Below are 25,673 nucleotides of genomic sequence, written 5' to 3' on the forward strand. Positions count from 1 at the left end.
ATGAGCCGACAGAAGTCCAGAGGGGGTGACTCGCCTTCCCATGGTCACTGAGTACAATAATGGTGGTGCCAGGCCATGCCGGGTTCCCTGACTCCCACTTGCATATTCTTCTCATATGTTCACATTACTTGCACCCTCATTTTTATTTACTTACTATTTATTTATTTATTTGTTAGCTTCAGGTGTAGAAGTTAATAATTCAACACTTACATACAACATCCAGTGCTCATCCCAAGTGCCCTCCTTAATACCCATCACCCATTTAACCCATACCCCCTGCCCACCTCCCCTCTGTAAACATCAGTTTTTTACATGCTCATTTTAGCCCCAAACTCTTTGAAACCAGTCTTGTGGATAATAGCAAGGAAGTCTGGTCAGATTGGTTCTATTAATGGAAGAGTCACTGGAAAACAAAGTTGCCCATTGCTACCCAGTATGGCCTGACAGCATGCAGCAGGAGGACTGTGTCTCCCTGCCAACATCTGTGGACAGATGAGAGCAAAGGAGGGCTGAGGGATAATTATGGATATGTGAACAAGTTCACAAAACCTAGCTGCACCAACCTCTTGAGGTCTTTTTCATTTTGGATTTGCAGGAATTTATCACAAAATCTCTTTTCTCTCTAAGCTAGATCCTCTTGATGCCCAATGCCCATGTGGTTCTCTCTACTAACCAGGAAAATGAAGGAGAACTCATTTTCTCAGAACCATGTGAGCTGTTGTAGCCTAACAGCTACAACCAGAGGTTCCCTTAAATAGAAGTAAGTCTTGCAAACTAGAGAACTTGCCCCAACCTCTTTCTTGCATTGACTTCTCTTGTCTCCAGCAGGAGGGAAAGTGGACCCTTGAGAGCAAAAGATTGAGGCAAGGCATCAGACTTCCTGTTCCAATACTCATGCGATTTTCTGCTGAAACAGAAATGCCCTACCTCTCGAGACATCTTTTCCATCATGCCCAGCCCCTTCCATCCTCCTTTCCTCTTGGTATTTCAAAAGGATATTAGGTCAAAGAGGAACCGTCTACCAGGGCATAATGGAACTTTTTCATCTCTGGGTCAGCCTCTTTGACTGTTGGCATCTTAGGCTTCCTCTTCAGCAGCTCCAGCCAGAAACATTGGGAAACTTTGGGACTGTTGTCTACCTTCACCACGCCTTTAGGATCATTATAGTGGCGCAGGATAAGACATTTGTTGAATCCTTCTTTTTTAAGTTTTGCTTCTTCTGCTTTTCTGTTCAAAGAAAAAAATTCCAGAAGTAGTTAATTTCCTGATCTTATCACGGGCTAGAGGCTGGGCAATGGCTGTTCTGGCCTCTGTGACCTCACCTTTACTGCCAGTCTAAGAGGCTTCCTTAGATCTGGACAGCTGGATTTTGAAATCTTTAGCCAAGTGTTTATTGAGTGCCTATCATTTGTAAACAGGTTTTGAGGACCTGCTGTGTGTGAAGCACTGGACCAGAAGCTGCAGAAAATGCAGGACTAGTAAGGAGTCCTCTCTCCCCACAGGAGCAACATGATTCAGCGTAGACCTTGGACAAGAACTGAGGTGAAACCTGGTGCTAACACTTGGGACTGTAAAAAAGTATGCAAAATACTAAACTCTGAGTCTTAGTTATTTTTCATCTGTAAAATGGGGGTAAAATGCCTCACAGAAATATAGGGAATCTCTGGTTAATTAATACACACAGACCTCTAGGCATGGACCCCAGTATTTAGCATGCCTTCTAAATATACTAGTTGTTTTTGTTACAAGTTAGTGACACATACATACATACATGTTCATTAATAATAAGGTGGTAGAGGGGAAGAGTAGGTGAATATGAAACTGCATATGTTCGGCATTTCAGACAGAGACCTTGAAATTAAGGTAGGCCCCTTGGAACAGTCATTTAACTATTCACAGATATTCACTAGGTATCTTCCACAGGCAAAATTCATACGTTCTTATGAGATAGGTGCTGTTTATCCCCATTCTCAACGTTTATTTATTTTTGGGACAGAGAGAGACAGAGCATGAAAGGGGGAGGGGCAGAGAGAGAGGGAGACACAGAATCAGAAACAGGCTCCAGGCTCCGAGCCATCAGCCCAGAGCCTGACGCGGGGCTCGAACTCACGGACCATGAGATCGTGAGATCGTGACCTGGCTGAAGTCGGACGCTTAACCGACTGCGCCACCCAGGCGCCCCTGTTTATCCCCATTCTAAAAAGTCCCTGAATTTTGCAGCTGCATGGTAAAGCCAGGACGCAACGTCATGTATATCAGCTCCAAACTCTCTACTTTCTTCACTTCATGAGACTGTTCCCCATATTTCTAGTGTCAGGAGCTATAGGAGTTGTGGGCATACTATAAAATGTAGACCAACCAGTTAGAGTGGGAGAGATCCAAAGCATAAGAGACTCTTAAAAACTGAGAACAAAACTGAGCATAAGAGCATAAGAGACTCTTAAAAGCATAAGAGACTCTTAAAAACTGAGGATTGATGGGGGGTGGGAGGAAGGGGAGGGTAGGTGATGGGTATTGAAGAGGGTATCTTTTGGGATGAGCACTGGGTGTTATATGGATAACAATTTGACAATAAATTTCATATATTAAAAAAAATAATAATAAACAAACAAACAAAAAATGTAGACCGACCAGGGCTTTGTATCTGAGGGTCAGCCAATGAAACAGAACTTCCTAGTTCTTGCCCAGCTTCCTGACCGCAACCCACATGCACACACAGCTATGCACACACATATACACTCATGTGCACATACATACACATACATATGCACATATACTCGTGCACTCAAGCATGCCAGATTAGAGCTGTTGGCAACATGCCATTGGAAGAAGCCTCCAGAATCAGGCTGGAAGAGCAGAGATATTCTTGGCCCTCTAGGAGATCAACACCACCTGTTTAACATCCACATGGACTGGATGGCTTGCCTTTACTCCATGGTCCCAGCTACTAAAAGTGGGCTGCAGGGCTTCTGGGTTTAAGACATAATGCGGGGATGGAATTGGGCAGATCTATAACCAACACTTGAAAATAATCAGAAGTGTCAGGACTCTAATTAGGGGAAATGGTAGCTACCTTCTCAGAGAAGAGTTAGGCATTTGGGCATTTCTAACATGGGTATAGAGTGGAATGCAAAACAAACAAACAAACAAGCTTCAGCAACAGGGTAAAAAAAATATTTAAGGCTGCCCTCAGCAAGTCCCTTCAGATTCAGAATACATACAAACAGGAATCCTCAATGTTTCACATTCTAAGGTGCACTTGAAAAGTGCTAAAGTTGAGCTGGCCTACCTCAATAAGGGTCTTGGAATGTTTAGAAGAATTGGTCTGTGTGCATGTGTGTGTGTGTGTGTGTGTGTGTGTGTATGTATGTATGTATGCACACGTGACATTTATTGGTTGAGTGTGGGTTTTGGGGTATAAGAGCTATGCTGAAAGAAAAAGTTTTAAATGATTAAAACTCAGAAATTGGATAGGGTGCCTGGCTGGATAAATCAATAGAGCACCTGACTCTTGATCTTGGGGTCATAAGTTGGAGCCCCATGTTATGTGTAGAGTTTACTTAAAAAATAAGTAATTAGACAAAACTGGAGGTATCACAATTCCAGATTACAAGTTTTATTACAAAGCAGTAGTAATTAAAACAGTCTGGTACTGGCATAAAAAATAGACACATAGATCAATTGAATAGAATAGAAAGCCCAGAAATAAACCCACAATTATATGGTCAGTTAATCTCTGATGAAGAAGGAATGAATATAAAATGGGAAAAAGTCTCTTCAACAAATGGTGTTGGGAAAACTGGACAGCCATATGCAAAAGAATGAAACTGGATCATTTTCTTATACCATATAGAAAAATAAACTCAAACTGGATGAAAGACCTAAATGTGAGACCTGAAACCATAAAAATCCTTGAAGAAAGCATAGACAGTAATCTCTTTGACATCAACTGTAGCAACATTTTTCTAGTGTCTCCTGAGGCAAGAGAAATAAAAGCAAAAATAAACTATTGGGACTATATCAGAATAAAAAGCTTCTGCACAGCAAAGGAAACAATCAACAAAACTAAAAGACAACCCATGGAATGACAGAAGATATTTGCACATGACATATCTGATGAAGGGTTAGTATCCAAAATATATAAAGGACTGATATAACTCAATGTCCCCAAAACAAACAATCCAATTAAAAAATGGACAGAGGACCTGAAGAGATATTTTTCCAAAGAAGACATACAGGTGGCTAACAGACACAGAAAAGATCTCAACATCACTCCTGATCAGGAAAATGTAAATCAAAATTATAATGAGGTACCATTTCACACCTTTCAGAATGGCTAAAATCAAAAACACAAGAAATAACAAGTGTTGGCAAGGATGTGTAGAAAAAGGAACCCTTGTGCACAGTTGGTGGGAATCCAAACTGGTACAGTCACTGTGGAAAACAGCATGGAGGTTCCTCAAAAAATTAAAAATAATGCTGCCCTATGAACCAGTAATTTTACAACTGGGTATTCACCTCCAAAATATAAAAACGTTAATTCAAAGAAATACATGTAACCCTATGCAGCATTATCTACAATAGCCAAATTATGGAAGCTACCCTAGTGTTTATCGATAGATGAATGGATAAAGAAGTTGTGATATATACACACTGGAATATTATTCAGCCATAAAAAGAATGAAATTTGTTTGGCAACAACATGGATGGTGCGAGAGAGTATAAAGCTAATTGAAATAAATCAGTCAGAGAAAGACAATACTATATAACGTCACTTATATGTGGAATTTAAGAAACACAACAAACCACCAAAGGAAAAAAAGGGAGATAAAGACAAACCAAGAAGCAGACTCTTAACTATAGAGAACAAACTGATGGTTACCAGAGGGGAAGGGGGTGACAGGATATGGGAAATAGGGGATGGGGGGATAAAAGTACACTTACATGATTTGAAAAAAAAGTAATTGGAAAATAATATAGCTGATTAATGAAAGGAGGGAGAGGTATATAGCCACACTGCTGTTGGCTTCGGGGGTATTGGGGGTGGGAGTCCCTAGCAATTAGCAAGGTTCACTGGCCCCTCTAAGAGAAACAGGAGTGGGCACTTCTCAGTAAGTTCTGTGGGGAAGGAACCGGAGCCAGGAGGGTGGGCAAGGGCCAGATCTGCCACTCAAAAATGGAAATGCCTGATTAAAACAACTGGTTTCTTTTGACATTTGTTTCTTCTTTTGCTTTCCTCCTCCTCCTGCCACTGCTTCTTCTCTTTTTCACATTCTCATGAAAATGTATCCCATTGTCAAAAATGAGGTGAGTAGGCAGAATTTTTGAGCAATGTGGCAAAAAAAGGAGCCCTTATAAATTGCACTCTTCCCCACACCAGAACACACACACGCCACTCCATTTATAAGCATCAAACGCTGGCAGGAATTCAGCCTAAGAGCACACATTTATAGACCAATTGGAAACCTGAGTCTAATTACCATTTACCAAGCCCACATCTGGGCTCTTTCATTCAACACCTAGACATGATTCTATTTTTCTGTGAGTCTCTACAAATGGACCTTTTGGATTATTCTTAAGAAAGGTAAGTATGCCTCTAAAGTGTAAATACCTATAATCTTTGGGAGAAGAAAAGGCATGCTCCCCCTTCTTACTTGCAAGGCCAAAAATCAAGATACAACAAAGCTCTAGTGCAAAAAACTCCAATGCAAAATCTACCTTATCTGAATGTTACATTATTCAAATACTCAGAGTCGGCAACTATAATTCAGGGAAGTTCCCCAAAACTCTTCTTCTTTTTCTAACCCCTTTAAAAGTCCCTAGACAAAGAGTCTTGATTATTGTGTAAAGACCAATCAGTCTCTCTGCCAAAAAAAAAGGCTGCCCTTCACTGCCTTTTCTCGAGGAATTGGCAATGGCAGTAGTTTTGTTCTCCTCTTGCCTGAGAACCAGAAGTTGACCTCTGGATTCTCCAGCAGGTGATAATTAACACCAAATTGATTAGCTCAACAAAGGAGCCCTAATACTTGCATAAAAGGTTTCTTCAAAGTTTTGGGTGGCTGGTCATTCACAGGAAAAGTCATTGTTGGGCTTACAAAAGAGTTCTTCTCTAAGTCAGAAGTTACCCAATTATCCTAGCCCTCTGGTATCTGCACCACTCTAAGAGAGGCTGGAATAGAAAGGGAACTGCATTTCAAATCATCTCAAATCAAATTTGCCTAAGAATCTAAGCTAAATTCAATATGGTGGGGACATTCACTGAATGTCAGAACTGAAGGATGCTTGGGCAATATCTAATTCCATTTTACAGATGAAGGAGCAAAAGTACAGAAAAGGGAATTGATAATTGCTAAATAATAGTTACTGTTTATTAAGCATTCATATATTCTACAGACTGTGCTAAGTTATTGAACTGGGTTATTTCATTTAATGCTTTCAATAACCCTATGAGGTAAATTCTAGTAGAACCTCCATTTTATATGAGGAAGGTAAGGTTTTGAGAAGCAGAATAAGTGCCCCAAATACTATGGTTGGCAAATGGGAGCATAAGACTTCTGTAAACTTCAAAGCTTGAAGTTCTGCCCCTTTACAGACATAGCCTCTTGTAACACAGGTCACACAGCTAAGAAATGGCAGGGTCTGAGTTAGGAGTGAGTCTGGATTCCCAGTCTAATGCTTTTGTACCACCATACTCTAATAGTACATATGAATAAAATCAGAAGACTAGAACTCTACCAGCTACAGCCCAAAGATCTGATTCTCTGATTCAGGCCCAGACAAAAGGTCTAGGTAAACCCAGTGTGGAGGATGTGCTTTGCTGTAAGGAGTGTTTCGGGTTCTGGTCTGGGATGGGAGGGTTCACTACATTTGTCAGACCAGACTTCCTGTGCCAAGAAAAGAGAGTCTATTTCAAGTGTGCACCTGCCAACAGAGTTAGAGAAGATTCTTTCTTCTCTCATTTCCCTGAGTCTGACTTGATATAATGTTCTGTGTTGAGCAAATGTGGTAGAAATTTGGTGGGGTACAAAGGCCAATAGTTATGATTTGCCAAAAATTGCATTTCATCCAACAAGCATTTTTTTTCAATCTGCTTACTAATCACTCACCCTGGGAACCAAGGGATGTTAAGATTTGGCTGATTTTCTTGCAGAAATGTTTTGTAATGCACATAATGTAAAGTTACATGTGTTCTTTTTGAAGCTTGGATTCTGTATATGATAAATCCCTTGGGAAAAAATTTTCATTGTTAAAAACCCACTCCCTTGAGATAGTTTATTACTATGGGTAATGTGTAACAGCATCAGACTCATCCTTGGTGCTGTGTGCCAGCTAAATTCACCTCCTCCATCTACTCTGCCAAGCCATCTCTTCTTCAGTCTAAACTGACTTGTCTCAAGAAACCACTTCTGACAGTACTGGGTTATTATTAAAAAATGCTTTTAGCTTGCTTAGTGCTTTAGTGTCTACAAAGTACATTTATATACATATATATATAGTCACAACAACCTACCGTAAGCAGAAGACCTGTTATTATCCCTAAATGACTAAAGAAGCAGAGGTTCAGGGAGTTCAAGTGACTTACACAAGATCCCACACCCATTGACTAATGAACCTAGATGTTTTGACTCCAGTTTTTTTTTCTTTCAATTTTTGCTTTACCCTTTATTTTTTAGAGCAGTTTTAGGTTCACGGCAAAATTGAGTGGAAAATACAGAGAGTTCTCATATACTCCCTACAAGTTTTTTTTTTTTCTTTCGTTAAAATTTGCTGCCTGGTCCACATCACTTGAGGACTTCTTTAAACTTGAAAAATTAATTGTAAGCTCACCTGGAAGAAGAAATTGGTAAAATTGGTTAAGATGTTTTTGATGTAGAAAGAGTAATCATGGCACAAAAACAGTCACTGAGATCAACAGAACAGAATAGAGAACCCAGAAATGGACCCACAAACATATGGCCAACTAATCTTTGACAAAGCAGGAAAGAATATCCAATGGAATAAAGACAGTCTCTTCAGCAAGTGGTGTTGGGAAAACTGGACAGCGACATGCAGAAAAATGAACCTGGACCACTTTCTTACACACAAAAATAAACTCAAAATGGATGAAAGACCTCGATGCAAGACAGGAAGCCATCAAAATCCTTGAGGAGAAAGCAGGCAAAAACCTCTTTGACCTTGGGCACAGCAACTTCTTACTCAACATGTCTCTGGAGGCAAGGGAAACAAAAGCAAAACTGAACTATTGGGACCTCATCCAAATAAAAAGCTTCTGCACAGGGAAGGAAACAATCAGCAAAACTAAAAGGCAATTGATGGAATGGGAGAAGATATTTGCAAACAACATCTCAGATAAAGGGTTAGTATCCAAAATCTATAAAGAACTTATCCAACTCAACACCCAAAAAAACAAATAATCCAGTGAAGAAATGGGCAAAAGACATGAATAGACACTTCTCCAAAGAAGACATCCAGATGGCCAACCGACACATGAAAAAATGCTCCACATCTCTTATCACCAGGGAAATACAAATCAAAACCACAATGAGATATCACCTCACACCTGTCAGAATGGCTAACATTAACAACTCAGGCAATGACAGATGTTGGTGAGGATGTGGAGAAAGAGGATCTCTTTTGCATTGCTGGTGGGAATGCAAACTGGTGCAGCCACTCTGGAAAACAGTATGGAGGTTCCTCAAAAAATTAAAAACAGAACTACCCTATGATCCAGGAATTGCATTACTAGGTATTTATCCAAGGATACAGGTATGCTGTTTTGAAGGGGCACATGCACGCCAAATGTTTATAGCAGTGCTATCAACAATAGCCAAAGTATGGAAAGAGCCCAAATGTCCATCGATGATGAAGGGATAAAGAAAATGTGGTGTATATGAATGAAATGAATGAAATCTTGCCATTTGCAACTATGTGGATGGAACTGGAGGGTATTATGCTAAATGAAATTAGTCAGAGAAAGACAAATATCATATGACTTCACTCATATGAGGACTTTAAGAGACAAAACAGATGAACATAAGGGAAGGGAAGCAAAAATAATATAAAAACAGGGTGGGGGGGACAAAACATAAGAGACTCTTAAATATGGAGAACAAACAGAGGGTTACTTGCTAGAGGGGTTGTGGGAGGGGGGGATGGACTAAATGGGTAAGTGGCATTAAGGAATCTACTCCTGAAATCATTGTTGCACTATATGCTAACTAACTGGGATGTAAATTAAAAAAATAAATTAAATAAAAATACAAATTAAAAAAAAAAAGAAAGAGTAACCAGAGGAGGTTTGCTGTACCAGTAATTAAGATACAAATACCTAATATTTACCGAATGCCTAGTTGTACTAGGAAGCTTTACAACTGCCCTAAAAGGTAGCTACTATGATTACCTTCATTTTACAGATGAAGAAAATAAGGCAAAGGGAAATTAGTGACTTTCCCAAGGTCACATGCATGGATGGAGCTGGGATTTTAGACCAATTTGACTTTAAGCCCTCTTTCTTAACACCATACTTGTTTCTCTCATATTATATAATCTGAATAATTAAAATAGCTGAAAACTCAGGTAGATCAATGAAATAGAACAGACAGCTCAGAAGAAGACTCTAATATATATAAGACTGAAGATTAATTTAAGCTGAGAACTCAAATCTGTGGATAACACAGACTGTATTCAATACCTGGCTCCAGAGTGATGATAGAGTGCTGTGGTTAGATGCACAGGCTTTGGTATCAAACAAATCTAAGAGTAAATAGCAGCTCACTCACTCCCTAGCTTTCTGACCTTGGCATAAAAGCAGTGACTTACTCATGGATGCATGTAAATTGCTTCGTGTGGTGTGTTACACAAAAGAAGCACTCAATAAACATTAGCTATTTTTATTAGTACTCAGTAAACACTAGCTGTCATTATTATTGGCATGGGAGAATTAAAGCTAGGATCTTCATACCATACACAATTTCCAGTAAGTGGAGAAAAAAGAAGTTAAAAATAGAGTAGGTCTATCTAATTTTAGCATGAGGAAAATTTTTCTAGTTAGAAAAACAAGGGGAAAAATCTTAAAACAAAATATTGATATTTGTACAATAATAAAAGTTAATTTAAATACTATGCCTAGGTGTTTTAAAACAGTTGTAATATGATGTAAAATTAGATACTAAATTTACCAATATACTGAATTTACTAATTTAAATTTAAAAATTCCTGGAGATTGAACCAATAAAGAGTAATTTCTAGTGAAACTAAGTTTAAAATTTTAAATACAATAATAATTGCAATTTTTAAAACATTTCACTAGAAATTACTCTATGCTGATTAAATCACCAGGAATTTCCAGCACAAGATCTAACAATTTAACATGACCACTGTGGCCTGAGCTCTGGGCTTGCTCTGCCTTTCCTAATCCTTAAAGGGGTTTAAAGAGAAAGACACCATTAAAGAGAATGAGTCAGATGATTGCAGGTCCTTCTTTCCCAGTCATTGCACAAGCTGCTCAATTCTCATCCAGAGCAGGAAAGAGGCAGTATTTCTTTTCTTAATGTTTATTTACTTTTTTTTATTTAAAAAAAATTTTTTTTAACGTTTATTTATTTTTGAGACAGAGACAGAGCATGAACGGGGGAGGGGCAGAGAGAGAGGGAGACACAGAATTGGAAACAGGCTCCAGGCTCTGAGCCATCAGCCCAGAGCCCGACGCGGGGCTCGAACTCACGGACGGCGAGATCGTGACCTGGCTGAAGTCGGACGCTTAACCGACTGCGCCACCCAGGCGCCCCAATCTCTACACCCAACATAGGGCTCGAACTCATGACCTTGAGATCAAGAGTCACATACTCTTCCAACTGAGCCAGCCAGGTGCCTCTGTGTGTATGTAATTTTAAATAAATGTTTTAAATACTAAGTATGTATCCCATTTAAAACATAACCCACAAAGCAATAGTAGTTATTTTCTCACTGAAGTCCAGGTGGGAACCTGGAGTGAAAATAAAGCATGGTGGGGCGCCTGGGTGGCGCAGTCGGTTAAGCGTCCGACTTCAGCCAGGTCACGATCTCGCGGTCCGTGAGTTCGAGCCCCGCGTCGGGCTCTGGGCTGATGGCTCAGAGCCTGGAGCCTGTTTCTGATTCTGTGTCTCCCTCTCTCTCTGCCCCTCCTCCGTTCATGCTCTGTCTCTCTCTGTCCCAAAAATAAATAAACGTTGAAAAAAAAAATTAAAAAAAAAAAAAGAAAATAAAGCATGGTTGAAAGTGGGTGCACTTTGGAGTCAGATAGACCTGGGGTCACCCCTGGCTCTGCCTTTTTCTAGCTGTATGACTCTAAACAAATTGCCACATTTTGTGGCACTATTAGTGTCCTCACCTGTAAAATGGAGATGATAATCCTCTCTCTCTCTCTCTCTCTCTCTCTCTCTCAGTTGTTCTAAGTAGTATAGATAATAAATGTAAAGCATCAGCTCCACTGCCTAGCCAGAGTAGAAATTTTGTCAATGCTTGCTGTGGTTACTATCACCTCCTAATTGTTTGATTCTTACCACCTCCTAATTGTTGATAGTTAACTTGCTGAGATGTTTAGTTTCCCATTTGAGGTACATGGGGACTAGTTTTATATTTCCTTGGAACAGTGCTTTCCCTATGGCTGGCGCTTCTTTCCCTGACTTCTTTTCTTCTCTCCCTCCTCTCCACTGTTTTCACACAGGATCCTGGTCTGGTCACCTGACAAGGCTGATTGACTGGTAAGTCGGGTAGCACAGACTGACTTATTTCCGTGAGTTGCCAGGAAAAGAAGGGTTGTGTGTGCATGTATGTACATACTTTTTTCACATTACAAACACGACAAGCAAAGCAATAGAGTGACTTGCCCAGGGTCCCACAGGCTCTGCATCTCTTCTTGCCTATCTACGCATCACACACCTCATAAAAGTATATGATTCTAAAGATTTCAGAGGGCTCCCTACATTTGAATTATGGCTTCTTGTAGTCTCTTTACAGCAGTATTGAGGATTGTCTTCCATTTCAGAATTTCCAATTTTGAGTGAGGATGTTGAAAGATCCAACCTTAAAACAACAACAACAACAACACACATAGTAACTCAAAATGGCTATTTAAAAATTTATCTCCATGTCAGTACTCACTAGATAAATCCTGCTCAGCTATCAGTCTACCCAAGCCTACTTGAAAAACCAAAATCCATTCATATTAAAGTGTAAGCAATTAGCTTAAGAATTACCTCTTCTCAGGAGATTTTAACTAAAATGGGATCAAAGCTTTAACCCCAAGGAATTAAATCCCTATGATGACATCTGAAGAAGTAGAGGCCTTTTAAAAATGCCTACACACCCGTAGACCTACAGATCAGATTCTTCAGCATTCCCCAGTCCCGGGACAGAATCCCATCTCTCGAGAGAGAATATTTTATTGGTAGTCAGTAGACGTGGGTTCTGTTCCTGAGTCTTCTCTGTGGACACTGGAGGAAAAGAAGCACTTTCTTTCTAGGCAAGGAGCATGTGACTCTAGGGGCAGTGACAATCTCCTTATCTTCACTGTGTGAAGCAAGCCTAACCATAGAAATCTGCCAAGCAGGGATGGACAGAGAAGAATCCCTGCAAGTGTTGAGTCATACATCCTGCCTTGGACCTTTGCTCCTGTGGTTCTTCCTTTAATCTTGTGAGTTACCCCCAATACACGAGCACAGGATTCTCCTGTTGCTGAAGCTAGTGTGAGTTGGGTTCTTGTCACCTACAGCTTAAAGATTCCTGACTAACATAATCAATCACATTCAGGTTCATCATCACTGGATCAAGAGAACCATCCTTACCTCAGATTGGAAAGGCTGAACAAATTCTATCCTCATTTCCTTAGGGTTAGATAATGCATTGTTGCCAGCCTCCCACTGTGGGATTTCAGTCCTGCCTTTTAATGACTAAAGGCTGGCTCCTTGCTCACAGACTATCTGCTTGTCATTCAGTTTCCTGCTGAGGGATTTCCTGTCACTGACTTTACCTACCTATTTGGACTCCTGGGCATTTTCATGCAGAACTCTCTGGATATCTTATAATTTACTTCATTCCTATTTGCTGTTTTGCCCTACTTACTGTGCTTATTCTTAGCATATGCATATTTCCTCAATATCTATCCCTCTTCAGTGAGACAGTTCCAGTCCTAACTTGATTCCTAAATATATCAAATTCAGAAGCATATGTAGGGAATGGGGAAGTATGGGAGGGACACTGGACTCCTAAAAGCATATTCCCTAAAAGCAGAAACTTCAACAGGTCTTAAAGTTCTTAGATTATGATGAAAAGATTATGAGAAGCAAATCTATAAGACCCATGGCAGTCAGCCCCAACTCCTGCTCACTCCCTGAGCCACACAGCTATATTATGTCTGTATTTCAAGGGATGACGAGGTTCCCTTTTCCTAACAACCTATATCTTATCCCTTTTATAACCTCATAAAGGGATCATCTGTATTCTTCCTAGATTTGTGTAACCATAATCTTCCTTGGGAAGTCTCCTTTATAACATTTAAACAATTTAAGAACCAATTTTTGCCTTTTAACCCAGAAGGTTTGGTTCCTAGTCCAAGTTAGTATGTTTTTGTGATGGAAGGCCCTGGGTGCTCTCCTGGGGGGACAGGCATGTCATTGTTCCAGAAGCTAGTTTCTCAGAACCATGAAGAAAAAACTCCTAAGATACAAGAGTGGAGAAATCAGGGAAGGCTGGGGGTGGGGGCTGCATTTGAAAACTTTTTGACTTGGAATCCATGAACTTAAATGTCTGGCTCTGACTGAGGTTATACTATGAGGATGACTGAGAGAGTTTTCAAATTCAGGGAATGTAAGTGATTCTCACTCTGCTTGCTCATTACAATCGACCCTAATTTGGGTGGGTAAAGGGATCTTACCATTTTCTAAACAGATCTTGGATAACAGGGAGAAGTGGATGACAACAGGTAAATGGCTATCCTGCGGGATCTGTGAATACTGGTTTTGTTTGACAAGAGCTAGGAAAAAAGGAAGGAGGAAGAAGATGAGAGGGCAGAGGGGAAAGAGAAGAGAAAGTGAGTATTTTGCTAAATCATCATCAACACAAAAAACAGTTGTCAATATTTTAATATTCTTATGAGGGCATTAGCAAAATTTTCCATAAGTACCCATAGTGACTCATGAAATATTTTAATTTGCTCTAGAAATGAAACTGCTTTTTAAAGTTAAATATCTTTGCATAACTTCTTGATTTACTAAAAGATTGTGTTTATGCTTTTGTTCTAAGAGTTGCCCTTTCACATGAGAACCACTAAAAAAAATTCATGTTTTACTTTCATTTATTTTTTTAGCAATGGGATAATAGTTAGCAGCCTGTTCTGGTTAAAAAAAAAAAAAAAAAAAAGGCTACATGGACACAAAGCCTCTCTGTATCATTAAGTTTTGTGCTAAAATGTAAACCTAATTCATTTTTTTTTAAGTTTATTTATTTACTTTGAGAGAGAGAGAGAGAGAGAGTGATCTGGGGAGGGGCAGAGAGAGAGAGAGAGAGAGAGAGAGAATCCCAAGCAGGCTCCCCACTGCCATTGTGGAGCCCGGCGCAGGGCTCGAACTCACAAACCATGGGATCATGACCTGGGCCAAAATCTAGAGTTAGACACTTAACGGACTGAGCCACCCAGGCACCCCAAAATGTAAATTAAGGCAAGAAATTCTATTAGTGTATGAAGTGGAATGAAGTCATCTTATAAAATAAAATTAGATCTTAAAATCTATCTAAAAATAAAATATTTAGGGATATTTTGAAAAGAAAGCAAAAACTCATGGTAGCTTCTTAAACTTTATATATGAATTGGGAAGTCCTTATTTCCAGGAATCCATACAAATAGTCTGCATCTAAAATTTAAAAAAATAAAAATTAAAGTAAAGTAAAAAGATGAGAAAATTACAATGATAAAAGTAAAAGAAATAAGGGTACAAGTAAGAATATGCACAATAACTATGGCTAATATTTATTAAGCACTTACCATATGCCAGGCACTATGCTAAGCACATTACATGCATTATAAATTAGTTTATTTCTTTCAACAAAATTCTACAATTAATCATCCTCATTTTACAGAGGAGGAATTCAGGTAAGTCTAGAATAAGAGCTAGAAATTTTGCTAGTACTTGTTCTAAGTTCCTAGTGATGTTGATGCACTGGTTCCGGAACCACACTTTGAAAACTGCTACAGAGCATTCCAATCTTTTTATTAACAGCAATCACTTATTCTTAAAGAGTAAAAATTGTATTGCCAGAATTATCTTGTTCAAGCAAATGCATTAGGCTTCATGAACCATCAGGAACCTGTAATAATATCTATATACCAAAGGGTTACTCTGAGGATAATATGAGATAATGGAAATAATAATAATAAAATAACAGGGGTGCCTGGGTGGCTCAGTCAGTTAAGCATCTGACCTGGGCTCAGGTCATGATCTCATGGTTCATGAGTTCAAGCCCTGCATTGGGCTCTCTGCTGTCAGAGCAGAGCCTGTTTGGGATTCTCTCTCTCTCTCTCTCTCTCTCTCTCTCTCTCTCTCTCTCAAAATAAATAAACATTAAAAAAATAATAAGATAACAAATACATAAGTAGTGTCTACCACTGGGTGCTGAATGGAAGTGTTTAACCAGTATATTGCACACCTGAAACTAACATGACACTGTATGTTAACTGGAATTTAAATAAAAACTTAAAAAAAAAAAGTAGTATCTACTATATCTAGATACTTTTCCAAGTGTTTTAGTGTTAACTTATTTAATATTCAGAACCACCCTGGAAAGAGATATGGTTTCTAGTACGATGTTACAGATAATGAAACTGAGACAAAGAGGGGTTGTGAAATGTGTTCATAATTATATGAGCTCAAAGTTATATAAGCAGTAATGCAATAGCCAGGATTTGGACCCAGGAATCCCAAAAGCAAACGCTTAATCACTACACTAGTTTACTTCTCTATCTCAGAGGGGTCATTGTAGAGATAGCAACCACCACTATTTATTCTCATTGTCAAAATCATTATCACTATTACAATAGCAGAATGAGAATTAGGGATAAGATAGCAGAAAGGCTACTATATTGGGAGTTAGAAGACCAGGGTTGGGATCGCGGCTCAATCAGAAACTGTATGACTTTGGGCAAGTTACTCAGCCCTTTGGAATCTCAGTTTTCTTCTTAGTGAAACAGAAACCCTATTAGCTGCCTGACAGGGATATCTGGACAACTAAATTAGATAATAGCTAGAAAGATCCCTATGATCTATAAAATGTTATAATTGAATATGATTTTAATATTTAAAATACCAGCTCTTTTGCTATGTTGAAACTTGCTTGTATATATCAACACAATAGAAGCTAAAGTGAGAAATCTTAAAAGTACTGAAAATAAAGCTTCACTCTGGGGGTAAAAGTGGGGTCTACCTGTACTCTCCAGAATGTAGTGCTAAGCTCTGGTGAGGTTCTTCATCCTTTTTAAATTGCATGTTTGTGCCAGTCACTCATATCTCCCTATTAAGTTTTCTGAAATTATTATCAGCAAAAATTTCAGACCCCTAAGACTTTATTATTATTTTTAACATTCTTGGGTTTGGTACTTGCAAATGTTTTCAGCATCTGAGAAGAGCATCAATGTCTTGGAATTAAATAGGTAACTTCATCAAAAAAAATTTTTTTTTAACATTTATTTTTGAGAGAGACAGAGACAGAGAATGAGCAGGGGAGGGGCAGAGTGAGAGGGAGACACAGAATTGGAAGCAGGCTTCAGGCTCTGAGCGGTCAGCACATAGCCCGATGAGGGGCTCGAACCCATGAACCATGAGATCATGACCTAGCCAAAGTCGGACACCTAACCGACTGAGCTACCCAGGCACCCCAGTAACTTCATCTTAACAGTGAAAAATCTAGAGGCTAAGAACAGGCAAAGATCAGGTGGCAGGAGAGAGCAACATTCTGAGAGGATGATGGTCCCTCAGAAGTGAGGGAAGAAGAAAGCAGAATTGATTTCTCCATGAGGCATATGACATGTCTAGAAGCCCCCCAAAATGTTTTAATTTTAGTCTCTTTTAAAGCAGAAGAAGAAACTGAATAAGACAATAATGAATAAATAATAATGAGTCTAGCTGGATTAGATTTATCTTTGTAATAATGCAGTCGTAAGATATAGTTTTTAATAACTTCTATGAAGTAAGGGACACAGTGAAGGGAAAAGCACCAGAGCCCACAAAAGCCCTAATTTGGCCCAGGGAGTGAGGGAACACAAATGTGGTCGTAGGCAGAAAGGAACTGTGGAAGCAGCATCAACTCAAGTGTCTCTAAAATGGGCCATTTTGTACTATTTCACATATATATCATATTATCACAAGTTCCTGGTTTTAGGCTTACAGACTCAACTCTTCTCACTCTGAAATTAAATGCCCCCTTGTGTATATATACCTGCCCTTTCACTCAGTTCCTTTTGTTTACCACCTTATAAGAAGGAAAGCTTCCTTTTTCACAGTTAGCTTAGTCCCCCATCTTGTTTTCTATTGTGATAAAGTATACATAATATAAAAATTTACCATTTAACCATTAAGATATTTTTATTGTGGTTAAATTTGTATAATGTAAAATTTACCATTTTAACTATTAAAATTTTTTTTTAATGTTTATTCATTTGTGAGAGACAGAGAGAGACAGAGCATGAGTGGGGGAGGGGCAGAGAGAGAGGGAGATATAGAATCCAAAGCAGGCTCCAGGCTCCAAGTTGTCAGCATACAGCCCGACTTGGGGCTTGAACTCACAAATCGTGAGATCTTGACCTGAGATGAAGTCAGATGCTTAACCAACTGAGCCACCCTGGTGCCCCCATTTTAACCATTCTTAAGTGTACAGTTTTGAATCATTAAGTTCATTCAAGTTCATTTACATGGTTGTACAATCATCACCACCACCATTCATCTTCAGAAAGTTTTCTTCTTTCTCAATTGAAATTCTATAACCATTTAACAGTAACTGCCTATCCTCCCTTCCTGCCAGCCCCTTGCAACTACCGTGCTACTTTCTGTCTCTACGAATTTGATTACTTTAGGTATCTCATGTAAGTGGAGTCATGGTATATTTGTCCTTTTGTTCTGGCTTACTTTACTTAGTATAGTGTCTTCAAGGTCATCTACATTATAATGTGTATCAGAATTTCATTCCTTTTTAAGGCTGAATAACATTCCACTGTATATATATACGATAATTTGTTTAACCATACACCTGTCTATGGACGTTTGAGTTGTTTCCACCTCTTGGCTATTGTAAATAATGCTGCTATAAGCACTGGTATACAAACATCCGTTTGAGTCCCTGCTTCTAATCACCTCCAGTTGAAGATAACTTCTTCCAGGCCTCAAATTATTTGTTTTTAGTTTATTTATTTATTTGGAGAGAGACAGATTGGTAGAGAAAGAATCCCAAGCAGGTTCTGAGCTGTCAGCACAGAGTTTGATGCAGAACTCGATCCGCAAACCATGAGATCATGACCTGAGCTGAAACCAAGTGGGCTGTTTAAACGACTGAGCCACCCAGGCACCCTTGGCCTCAAATTATTTTTAAAAACAATGTCTGACACAAGACAAAAATAATCATATTCATAAGGAATCAAGAGAACATGAATGAGAACCAGCAGAAACAAAAGGAGGACCCCACAATAGATTCACATAAATATGCCCATCTGATTTGTGTGAGAAAGATACAAAAGCAATTCAATGGAGGAAAGACAGCATTTTCAACAATGATGCTGAAGCAACTGGACAACCATAGGCAAAAAAATGAACCTCAGTGTAGGTCTCACACTTTATACAAAAGGTAATGCCAAATGGGTCATGGACTTAAATGTAAAATGTAAAACTAAAATGTAAAACTATAAAACTTTTAGGAAAAAAAATAGGAGAAAACCTTCAGGATTTAGGGATAGGCAGAGAACTCTTAGCCTTGATACCAAAAACACTATTCATAAAAAGATTTTTCAAAAGTTGGACTTCATCAAAATTTAAAACTTTTTCTTTGCAAAGGACCCTATTAAAAAGATGAGAAGACACTGGGAGAAAATATTTGGAAAGCACATATACAACAAAGGACTAGTATCTAGAATATATAAAGAACTCTCAAAATTCAACAATTAAAAAAACAATCCAATTAGAAAATTTTTTTTTTTTTTTAATTTTTTTTTTCAACGTTTATTTATTTTTGGGACAGAGAGAGACAGAGCATGAACGGGGGAGGGGCAGAGAGAGAGGGAGACACAGAATCGGAAACAGGCTCCAGGCTCTGAGCCATCAGCCCAGAGCCCGACGCGGGGCTCGAACTCACAGACCGCGAGATCGTGACCTGGCTGAAGTCGGACGCTTAACCGACTGCGCCACCCAGGCGCCCCCCAATTAGAAAATTAAGCAAAGACACGGGAGATATTTCACTGAAGAGGATATACAGATGGCAAATATTCAATATCATTAGCCATTAAAGAAACGCAAATTAAAACTATAGTGAGATATTACTACACACCTACAAGAATGGCTAAAATAAAAAGTGGTGATAATACCCAAATGCTGGTGAGAATATGGAGAAATGGTATCACTTATACATTGCTGGTAGGAATGTAAAACAGTAGAGCCATGGAGTGCCCGGCTGGCTCAGTCAGAAGAATATGTGATTCTTGATCCTGGGGTCATGGGTTCAAGCCCCATGTTGGGTGTAGAGATTACTTAAATAAAACTTAGAAACAAAAACAAAAACAAAACAAAAAACCAGTGCAGCCTCTCTGGAAAATAGTTTGAAAGTTTCATATAAAAGTAAACATGTAGTTGCCACATAGCCCAGCAATTGTACTTCTGGGCATTTATCAAAGAGGAATCTAAACTTATATTTACATAAATCCTATACCCAAATGTTTTAGCAGCTTTCAAAATAGTTAAAAACTGAAGGAAAAAAAACCCCAAACAAACAAACAAACCCAAATACCTAGATGTCCTTCAAGGAAGGAATGGTTAAACAAACTGTAGTACATTCATACCATGGAATACTACTGGGCAATAAAAAGGAACAAGCTACTGATACATACTACTTGGATGTATCTCCAGAGAATTAAGCTTGCTGAAAAAAGGCAATCACCAAAAGTTATACATTGCATGGTTGTCAAGATTAAAGAGGGGGTGGAAGAAGGAGGGAAGTGGGTGTGGTTGCAGAAGGACTCCATGAATGATTCTTGCCTTGACAGAAATGTTTTGAATCTTGACTGTATCAATGTCAATATCCTGGCTGTGATATTGTACTATAGTTTTGCAAGATGTTGTCATATAGAGAAAGGGTAAGGGCATATGGTATCTCTCTGTATGTGGATCTACAATCATCTTAAAATAAAAAGTTAATTTAAAAAATTACATATGTGGCTAGCATCATATTTATTTTGGACCCTGCCACTGTAAAAGAATTTGTAGGATCCCTTAAGGCAGAGAGTTCATATCACATGAATGTAAAGTGTAACAGATGCTTACAATGAAAGCACTATAAATTTTTGTATCTTTCTCCTGACATTCACTAACACTTATTAAAATTATTAACACAAACCAAATATATATCACTAATATAATGTTTTGTCAACATCTCACTTACTTGCTATTTTTATTCATTTTTTTAAAAATGTTTGTTTATTTTTGAGAGACAGAGAGTGTGCAATAGTGAGTGCTCATGAGTGAGGGGGGAAAGGCAGAGAGAGAGGGACAGAGAGAATCCCAAGCAGGCTCCACACCCAGTGCAGAGCTCCACGTGGGGTTCAGTCTAACAAACCTGAGCTGAAATCAAGTCAGGCGATTAACTGACAGAGCCACCCAGGCGCCCCTTTATTCCTTTTAAAAAAAAAAAAAGAAACCTGGAGGATTATTTATAAATCTAACTTCTACTCACCCGATGAAACAGGGTGGTCTTTTTTTGCTTTCACAAGATGATTTTCCTTATGAGATTCCTCTCTTGCACAGGTGCTGATTTGGGTCATGTTTTTGGAATCTCTTTTTAAGGCATCGTTTTTCTTCAAATTTTTTGTTGCACACTTACAAACACCTTCAATAAGATCATGCCAGCTGTAATTCATAAGATTTACAATTCCCGCAGGGAAAGTAATGTTATACTCAGCATATTTCTGCAATATCTCCCCAAGTTCACTCAGTATTTCAGCAGCAATCAGTTTATATTCTTCAAATAGATTCTTTTGCCGGTATATTTTGGTGAATCGAAGGTTAGATGAAAACTTGGAAACACCAGAAATTTGTGAGATCCCAGATGAATGGAATTCATCTTTCTTCTCACATTCAGATACTGTAGATAGTCTTGCTTCCTTTTGTTCTTTAGATACTGTACTGTTTGTATGACTGTAAAAAACATATGTAAGCCTTAAAAGATATTTTATTTTCTTTAACTCAGTAATTCAACTTCTGGAAATCCATCTTAAAATGTAATAAAAAGGATGTATAATATCTGTGAATAAAATTGCTAACTGTAACATTATTTGTTGATATTAGAAAAAATTGAAAAAAAAAATAATGGCCCATAAGGATATAGCTAAGTAAACAGTGCCATGCTCATACAATGGGTAGCATGAAGAATTGTTTGGGAAATTGCTCTTAATAATTTGGGAAAATGCTTATGTTATAATATTATATAAAGATTATACACGGTTATATATGTGGAATGATCTCAATTGTAAATGTATGCACCATATATCTGCTAGTACAGAAACTAAGCAAATATCCTCCAAAAAAGTAAATTGATTATGGGATTGTGGAAGTCATTTTTTTGCCTTCTTTTATACTTTATACTTTTCTAACTTTTCTACAATTAATATTTATTACATTTATGAACAGAAGATAAAAACCAGTATGTGTGTGTACTGCTTATTCATTACCTTAATTATAAGACAAGACAGAGGTCGTTTCTTCCAAAGAGCCTTCCCTGAATTTCTTAGGTTAGACTACAAACACGTTGTATGTTCCCTTAGCCTGTCCTACACACCCCATCAGATGTTACTACATTATACTGAAATTCCAAAGCAGCAACAGAAACAGATCTGCAAAGGTCTAGATATCTCATATATTGGAATTTTCAGCCACAGTTTACAAAACAACTATGCATACCATGTTTAAAACTTGCAAGTGATCTACTCCTTTTGGTAATAGCATCTAGGTAATTCAAAGTAACCCTTTCTTGGAGACAACTAGAAAAGCTGGACCAAAAAATTTTTTTTTTTCTTAAAGGCTACAGAGAGCTAACAAGATAGTGAGGAGTTACTATCAGTATCTGGAAGAACATTGAAATCCAAAGAGAAAAACCCCATATTTTCCCCCTTTGTGGAAGGTTAGAGGTATGGAAGGAAAATTTACCAATTCTATAAGATGCATCTGAGAGGCTTAATGACTGGTCAGGACTTTTGATAGCTTTGTGGGGGCTAAGTGTTCAAAATTTGGAATCTAGGGCCTTCCATGGCAAGGTTATTGGTTGAGACTCGAAAGGCTGTGGCCTAGGAGTAAGGATTATCCAGAAGTACACCTAGACCAGCACATTATAACACAGCTTCAAATTATCTCATTTCCTGACATTGAATTAAGGTGACCCCTAAGTGTTGCTATCCACAAACTCCTGACGGAAACAAATGTAAATCTCGTCCAGTAGAAGTTGACTTCATCCTAGCCCTCAAATAATTTTTTTAAAAGTTTTTTAAAGTTTTTAGAAGTTTACTTTGAGAGAGAGAGAGAGAGAGAGCGAGCTGGGGAGGGGCAGAGAGAGAGGGAGGGAGAATCCCAAGCAGGTTCAGCACTGTCAGTGCACAGCCTGATGCAAGGCTTGAAATCACAAACCGTGAGAACATGACCTGAGCCAAAATCAAGAGTCGGAGGCTTAACTGAATGAGCCACCCAGACGCCCTCAAATTATTTTTAAAAATAGTTTTCAAATACAATATGTGACACAAAGTGTTTTAAAACACAAGATTTACAAGGAACCAGGAGAATGTGAATGAGAGCCAGTAGAAACAGCAACTAATAAAATAGAACCATAGGGAGATATATAGTTTAAAATAACTCTGCTTACTATGACCAAGGAAATTGAGAATGTTTGCAAAGAACTGAAAGCTACACACACACACACACACACACACACACACACACACACACACGAGCATGTTTGAAAAAGAACCAGATAGAAATTATAAAGCTGAAAAATATCATAAGCCAAATTAAGAACTCAGTAGATGGGTTTAACAGCATATTAGACACAAAGCTGAAAAGAAAATTAGTTAAACGAAAGACAAGTCAGAAGAAAATCTTCACAATGAAGTATAGAAAGATAAAATTGAGCAGAAGTAAGATCATAAAATACCATCTGTTTATAGTCATCAAAATTTACTATTAATTTAAAAAATAAAAGGATAAAATGGAGGGGGATCTGTTGGTAAATTAAAACGTGTGTTATTTGACTCACCCCATGAATTTATATATATAACACTAACCAACTCAGCCACTCAGGTGCCCCTCATATTGACTTCTAAAGATGTAGAGCTACACCGTATGTATACTAGTATTTCACGCTAATATCTATATTAATATGGAATGTATATAAAAGGGAACATACAATTCCATGGCCATTGCTATCCTGAGAGAGAGTGTTTGGCACTCTCTTGGGCCAAAGTTGTTCACCTTTGATAAGACCGTCTGAATTCTTAATGTTTTAACTCTACTACCAAAGTGATTATGGTTAAGATTTGGCCTACCATGTATCTAAACTACCAGGAGAGAGAATGTACTGCTGATCAAGTGGCATTTAAGTCTATTGCTTCCTAGAGGAATTCTTCCAAAACAACTAGAAATTAATGGCACCCACAGGCCCTTCCCAGTCCCACAGACATTTTTGGTTGATAAGTCCATATCCCAGGTGCTGATTACCCCATCTCTGGGCCCTTAAAATGCACAGGGTTTGAATCTAGGGGGTAGAGACTAAAGGAAGGTCAGACTTCAGCTGACTCTCTCTTACAAGGCATTACCAACAGCCTAGTTTTACAAATTTCTTCAGTGTTTTTCTCCACACACTTTTAGGAACTGATACAGTTCCTGCCAACTACAAATCATTTATCTGCCCCCTTAGTGGCAAAATTCCTTTTTTTTATTATGATAAAATTCACATAAAATTTACCATTTTAACCAATTTTAAGTGTACAGTCCTAAAGCATTGAGTATATCCACATTATTGTGCAAACATTGCTATCATTCATCTCCAGAACTTTTTCATCTTCACCAATGAAACTCTGTACCCATTAACACTAACTCTCCATCCCTTCTGTGGAGGTTCAGAGCATACCACCCCAAAATATGCCATTTTAGCATATTGATAATATTGAGTTAAAGGCACTTGAAAAATAGCAAATGGAAGAAGTGCATTCTGACCTTCCTTTTTCTTCCTGAAAGCAGGAGCTAAAACCCTCAGGTGAAACATACCCTCCCTATACCAGGAGGAAGAAACATTCTTATCACCAAAGATTAAGTTGAGGTCAGGAAAAATCTGTACAAACAAATTTTGTTAAACTCTTACCTTCTGAGTCATTTCTCAAGGATTAGTTGCTCTAGCCTACCCCTTTGTCTTGTCACATTTTCACAGTTTATTATTTTGTCCAACCTAGCATATAAGCATTCAACTCTGTTCCATTGGGTGTTTGTTCTACACTTAAAAATTACTAGATAAAAATGTTTTTCTCCTACTGATCTGTCTTATATCCATCCCGGTAGGAGATCCTGAGAAGGTAGAAGAGACATTATATACCCTATATCACTCACTCCACCCCCAGCCCTGGTAACCACCATTCTACTTCTGTGTCTACAATTTTGACTACCCTATGAACTTCATATAAGAGGAATCATACAATATTTGTTCATTTGTGACTGTCTTATTTCATTTAGCATAACGTCTTCAAGGTTCAGCCATGTTGCAGCATGTGTCGAAATTTCCTTTTTAAGGAGTAACATTCCATTGTATGTGTATACCACGCTTTGTTTATCCCCTCATCTGTCAATGGACTTGGGTTGCTTCCACCTTTTTGGCAATTATGAATAATACTGCTATGAACATGGGTATATACTACCTGTTCAAGTCCCTGATTTCACTTCTAGAATTGTAATTGCTACATCATGGTAACTCTATGTTTAATTTTTTGAGGAAATGTCATATAATTTTCTACAGTCACTGCACCATTTTACAGTTCCACCAGCAATGCACAATCCAATTTCTCCACATCCTTGCCAATACTTGTTACCTTCTGTTTTTTTTTTTTAATAGACATCCTAATGGGTGTGAAGTGGTATACAGTAAAAGCTGTTTTGCTTTGAAAAAGCAAAGTTTTGAAAGTTGTTTATACTTGCTCCCATTCTCTATTCAACCCACTCTATGTGTCCCCACCTCTCCACAGAGAAGCCTCTTTTAAAGTCACCAAAATCCTTGATCATACTGAACCAAACAGTCACTATTCAGTCTTCAACTCATACAACTCCCATGCAGCATTTGACATAACTGAACATTCTTGAAACATTTTCTTCATTGGTTTTTTGAACATCACTTTCTCTTGGTTCTCCTCCCTCACTGGA

General features: G+C 38.3%; 1 protein-coding gene across 3 annotated transcripts in view; it reads right to left on the bottom strand.

The window, feature by feature from the left end:
- LOC123590328 (uncharacterized protein C3orf20 homolog) overlaps nucleotides 1–25,673 on the bottom strand; it is a 123,337-nt gene that overhangs the window by 77,380 nt on the left and 20,284 nt on the right. For all 3 annotated transcript variants that reach the window (XM_045463351.1, XM_045463349.1, XM_045463350.1), the window contains 4 exons: nucleotides 20,959–21,419; nucleotides 13,913–14,011; nucleotides 11,964–12,063; nucleotides 1,000–1,227 (listed from right to left, as the gene is read on the bottom strand). In XM_045463351.1, the coding sequence (XP_045319307.1) occupies nucleotides 1,000–1,227; nucleotides 11,964–12,063; nucleotides 13,913–14,011; nucleotides 20,959–21,419 (888 nt within the window). The remainder of the gene's footprint in view (nucleotides 1–999; nucleotides 1,228–11,963; nucleotides 12,064–13,912; nucleotides 14,012–20,958; nucleotides 21,420–25,673) is intronic.

Source organism: Leopardus geoffroyi, chromosome B4 (genome assembly GCF_018350155.1).
Source record: "Leopardus geoffroyi isolate Oge1 chromosome B4, O.geoffroyi_Oge1_pat1.0, whole genome shotgun sequence".
NCBI lineage: Eukaryota > Metazoa > Chordata > Mammalia > Carnivora > Felidae > Leopardus > Leopardus geoffroyi.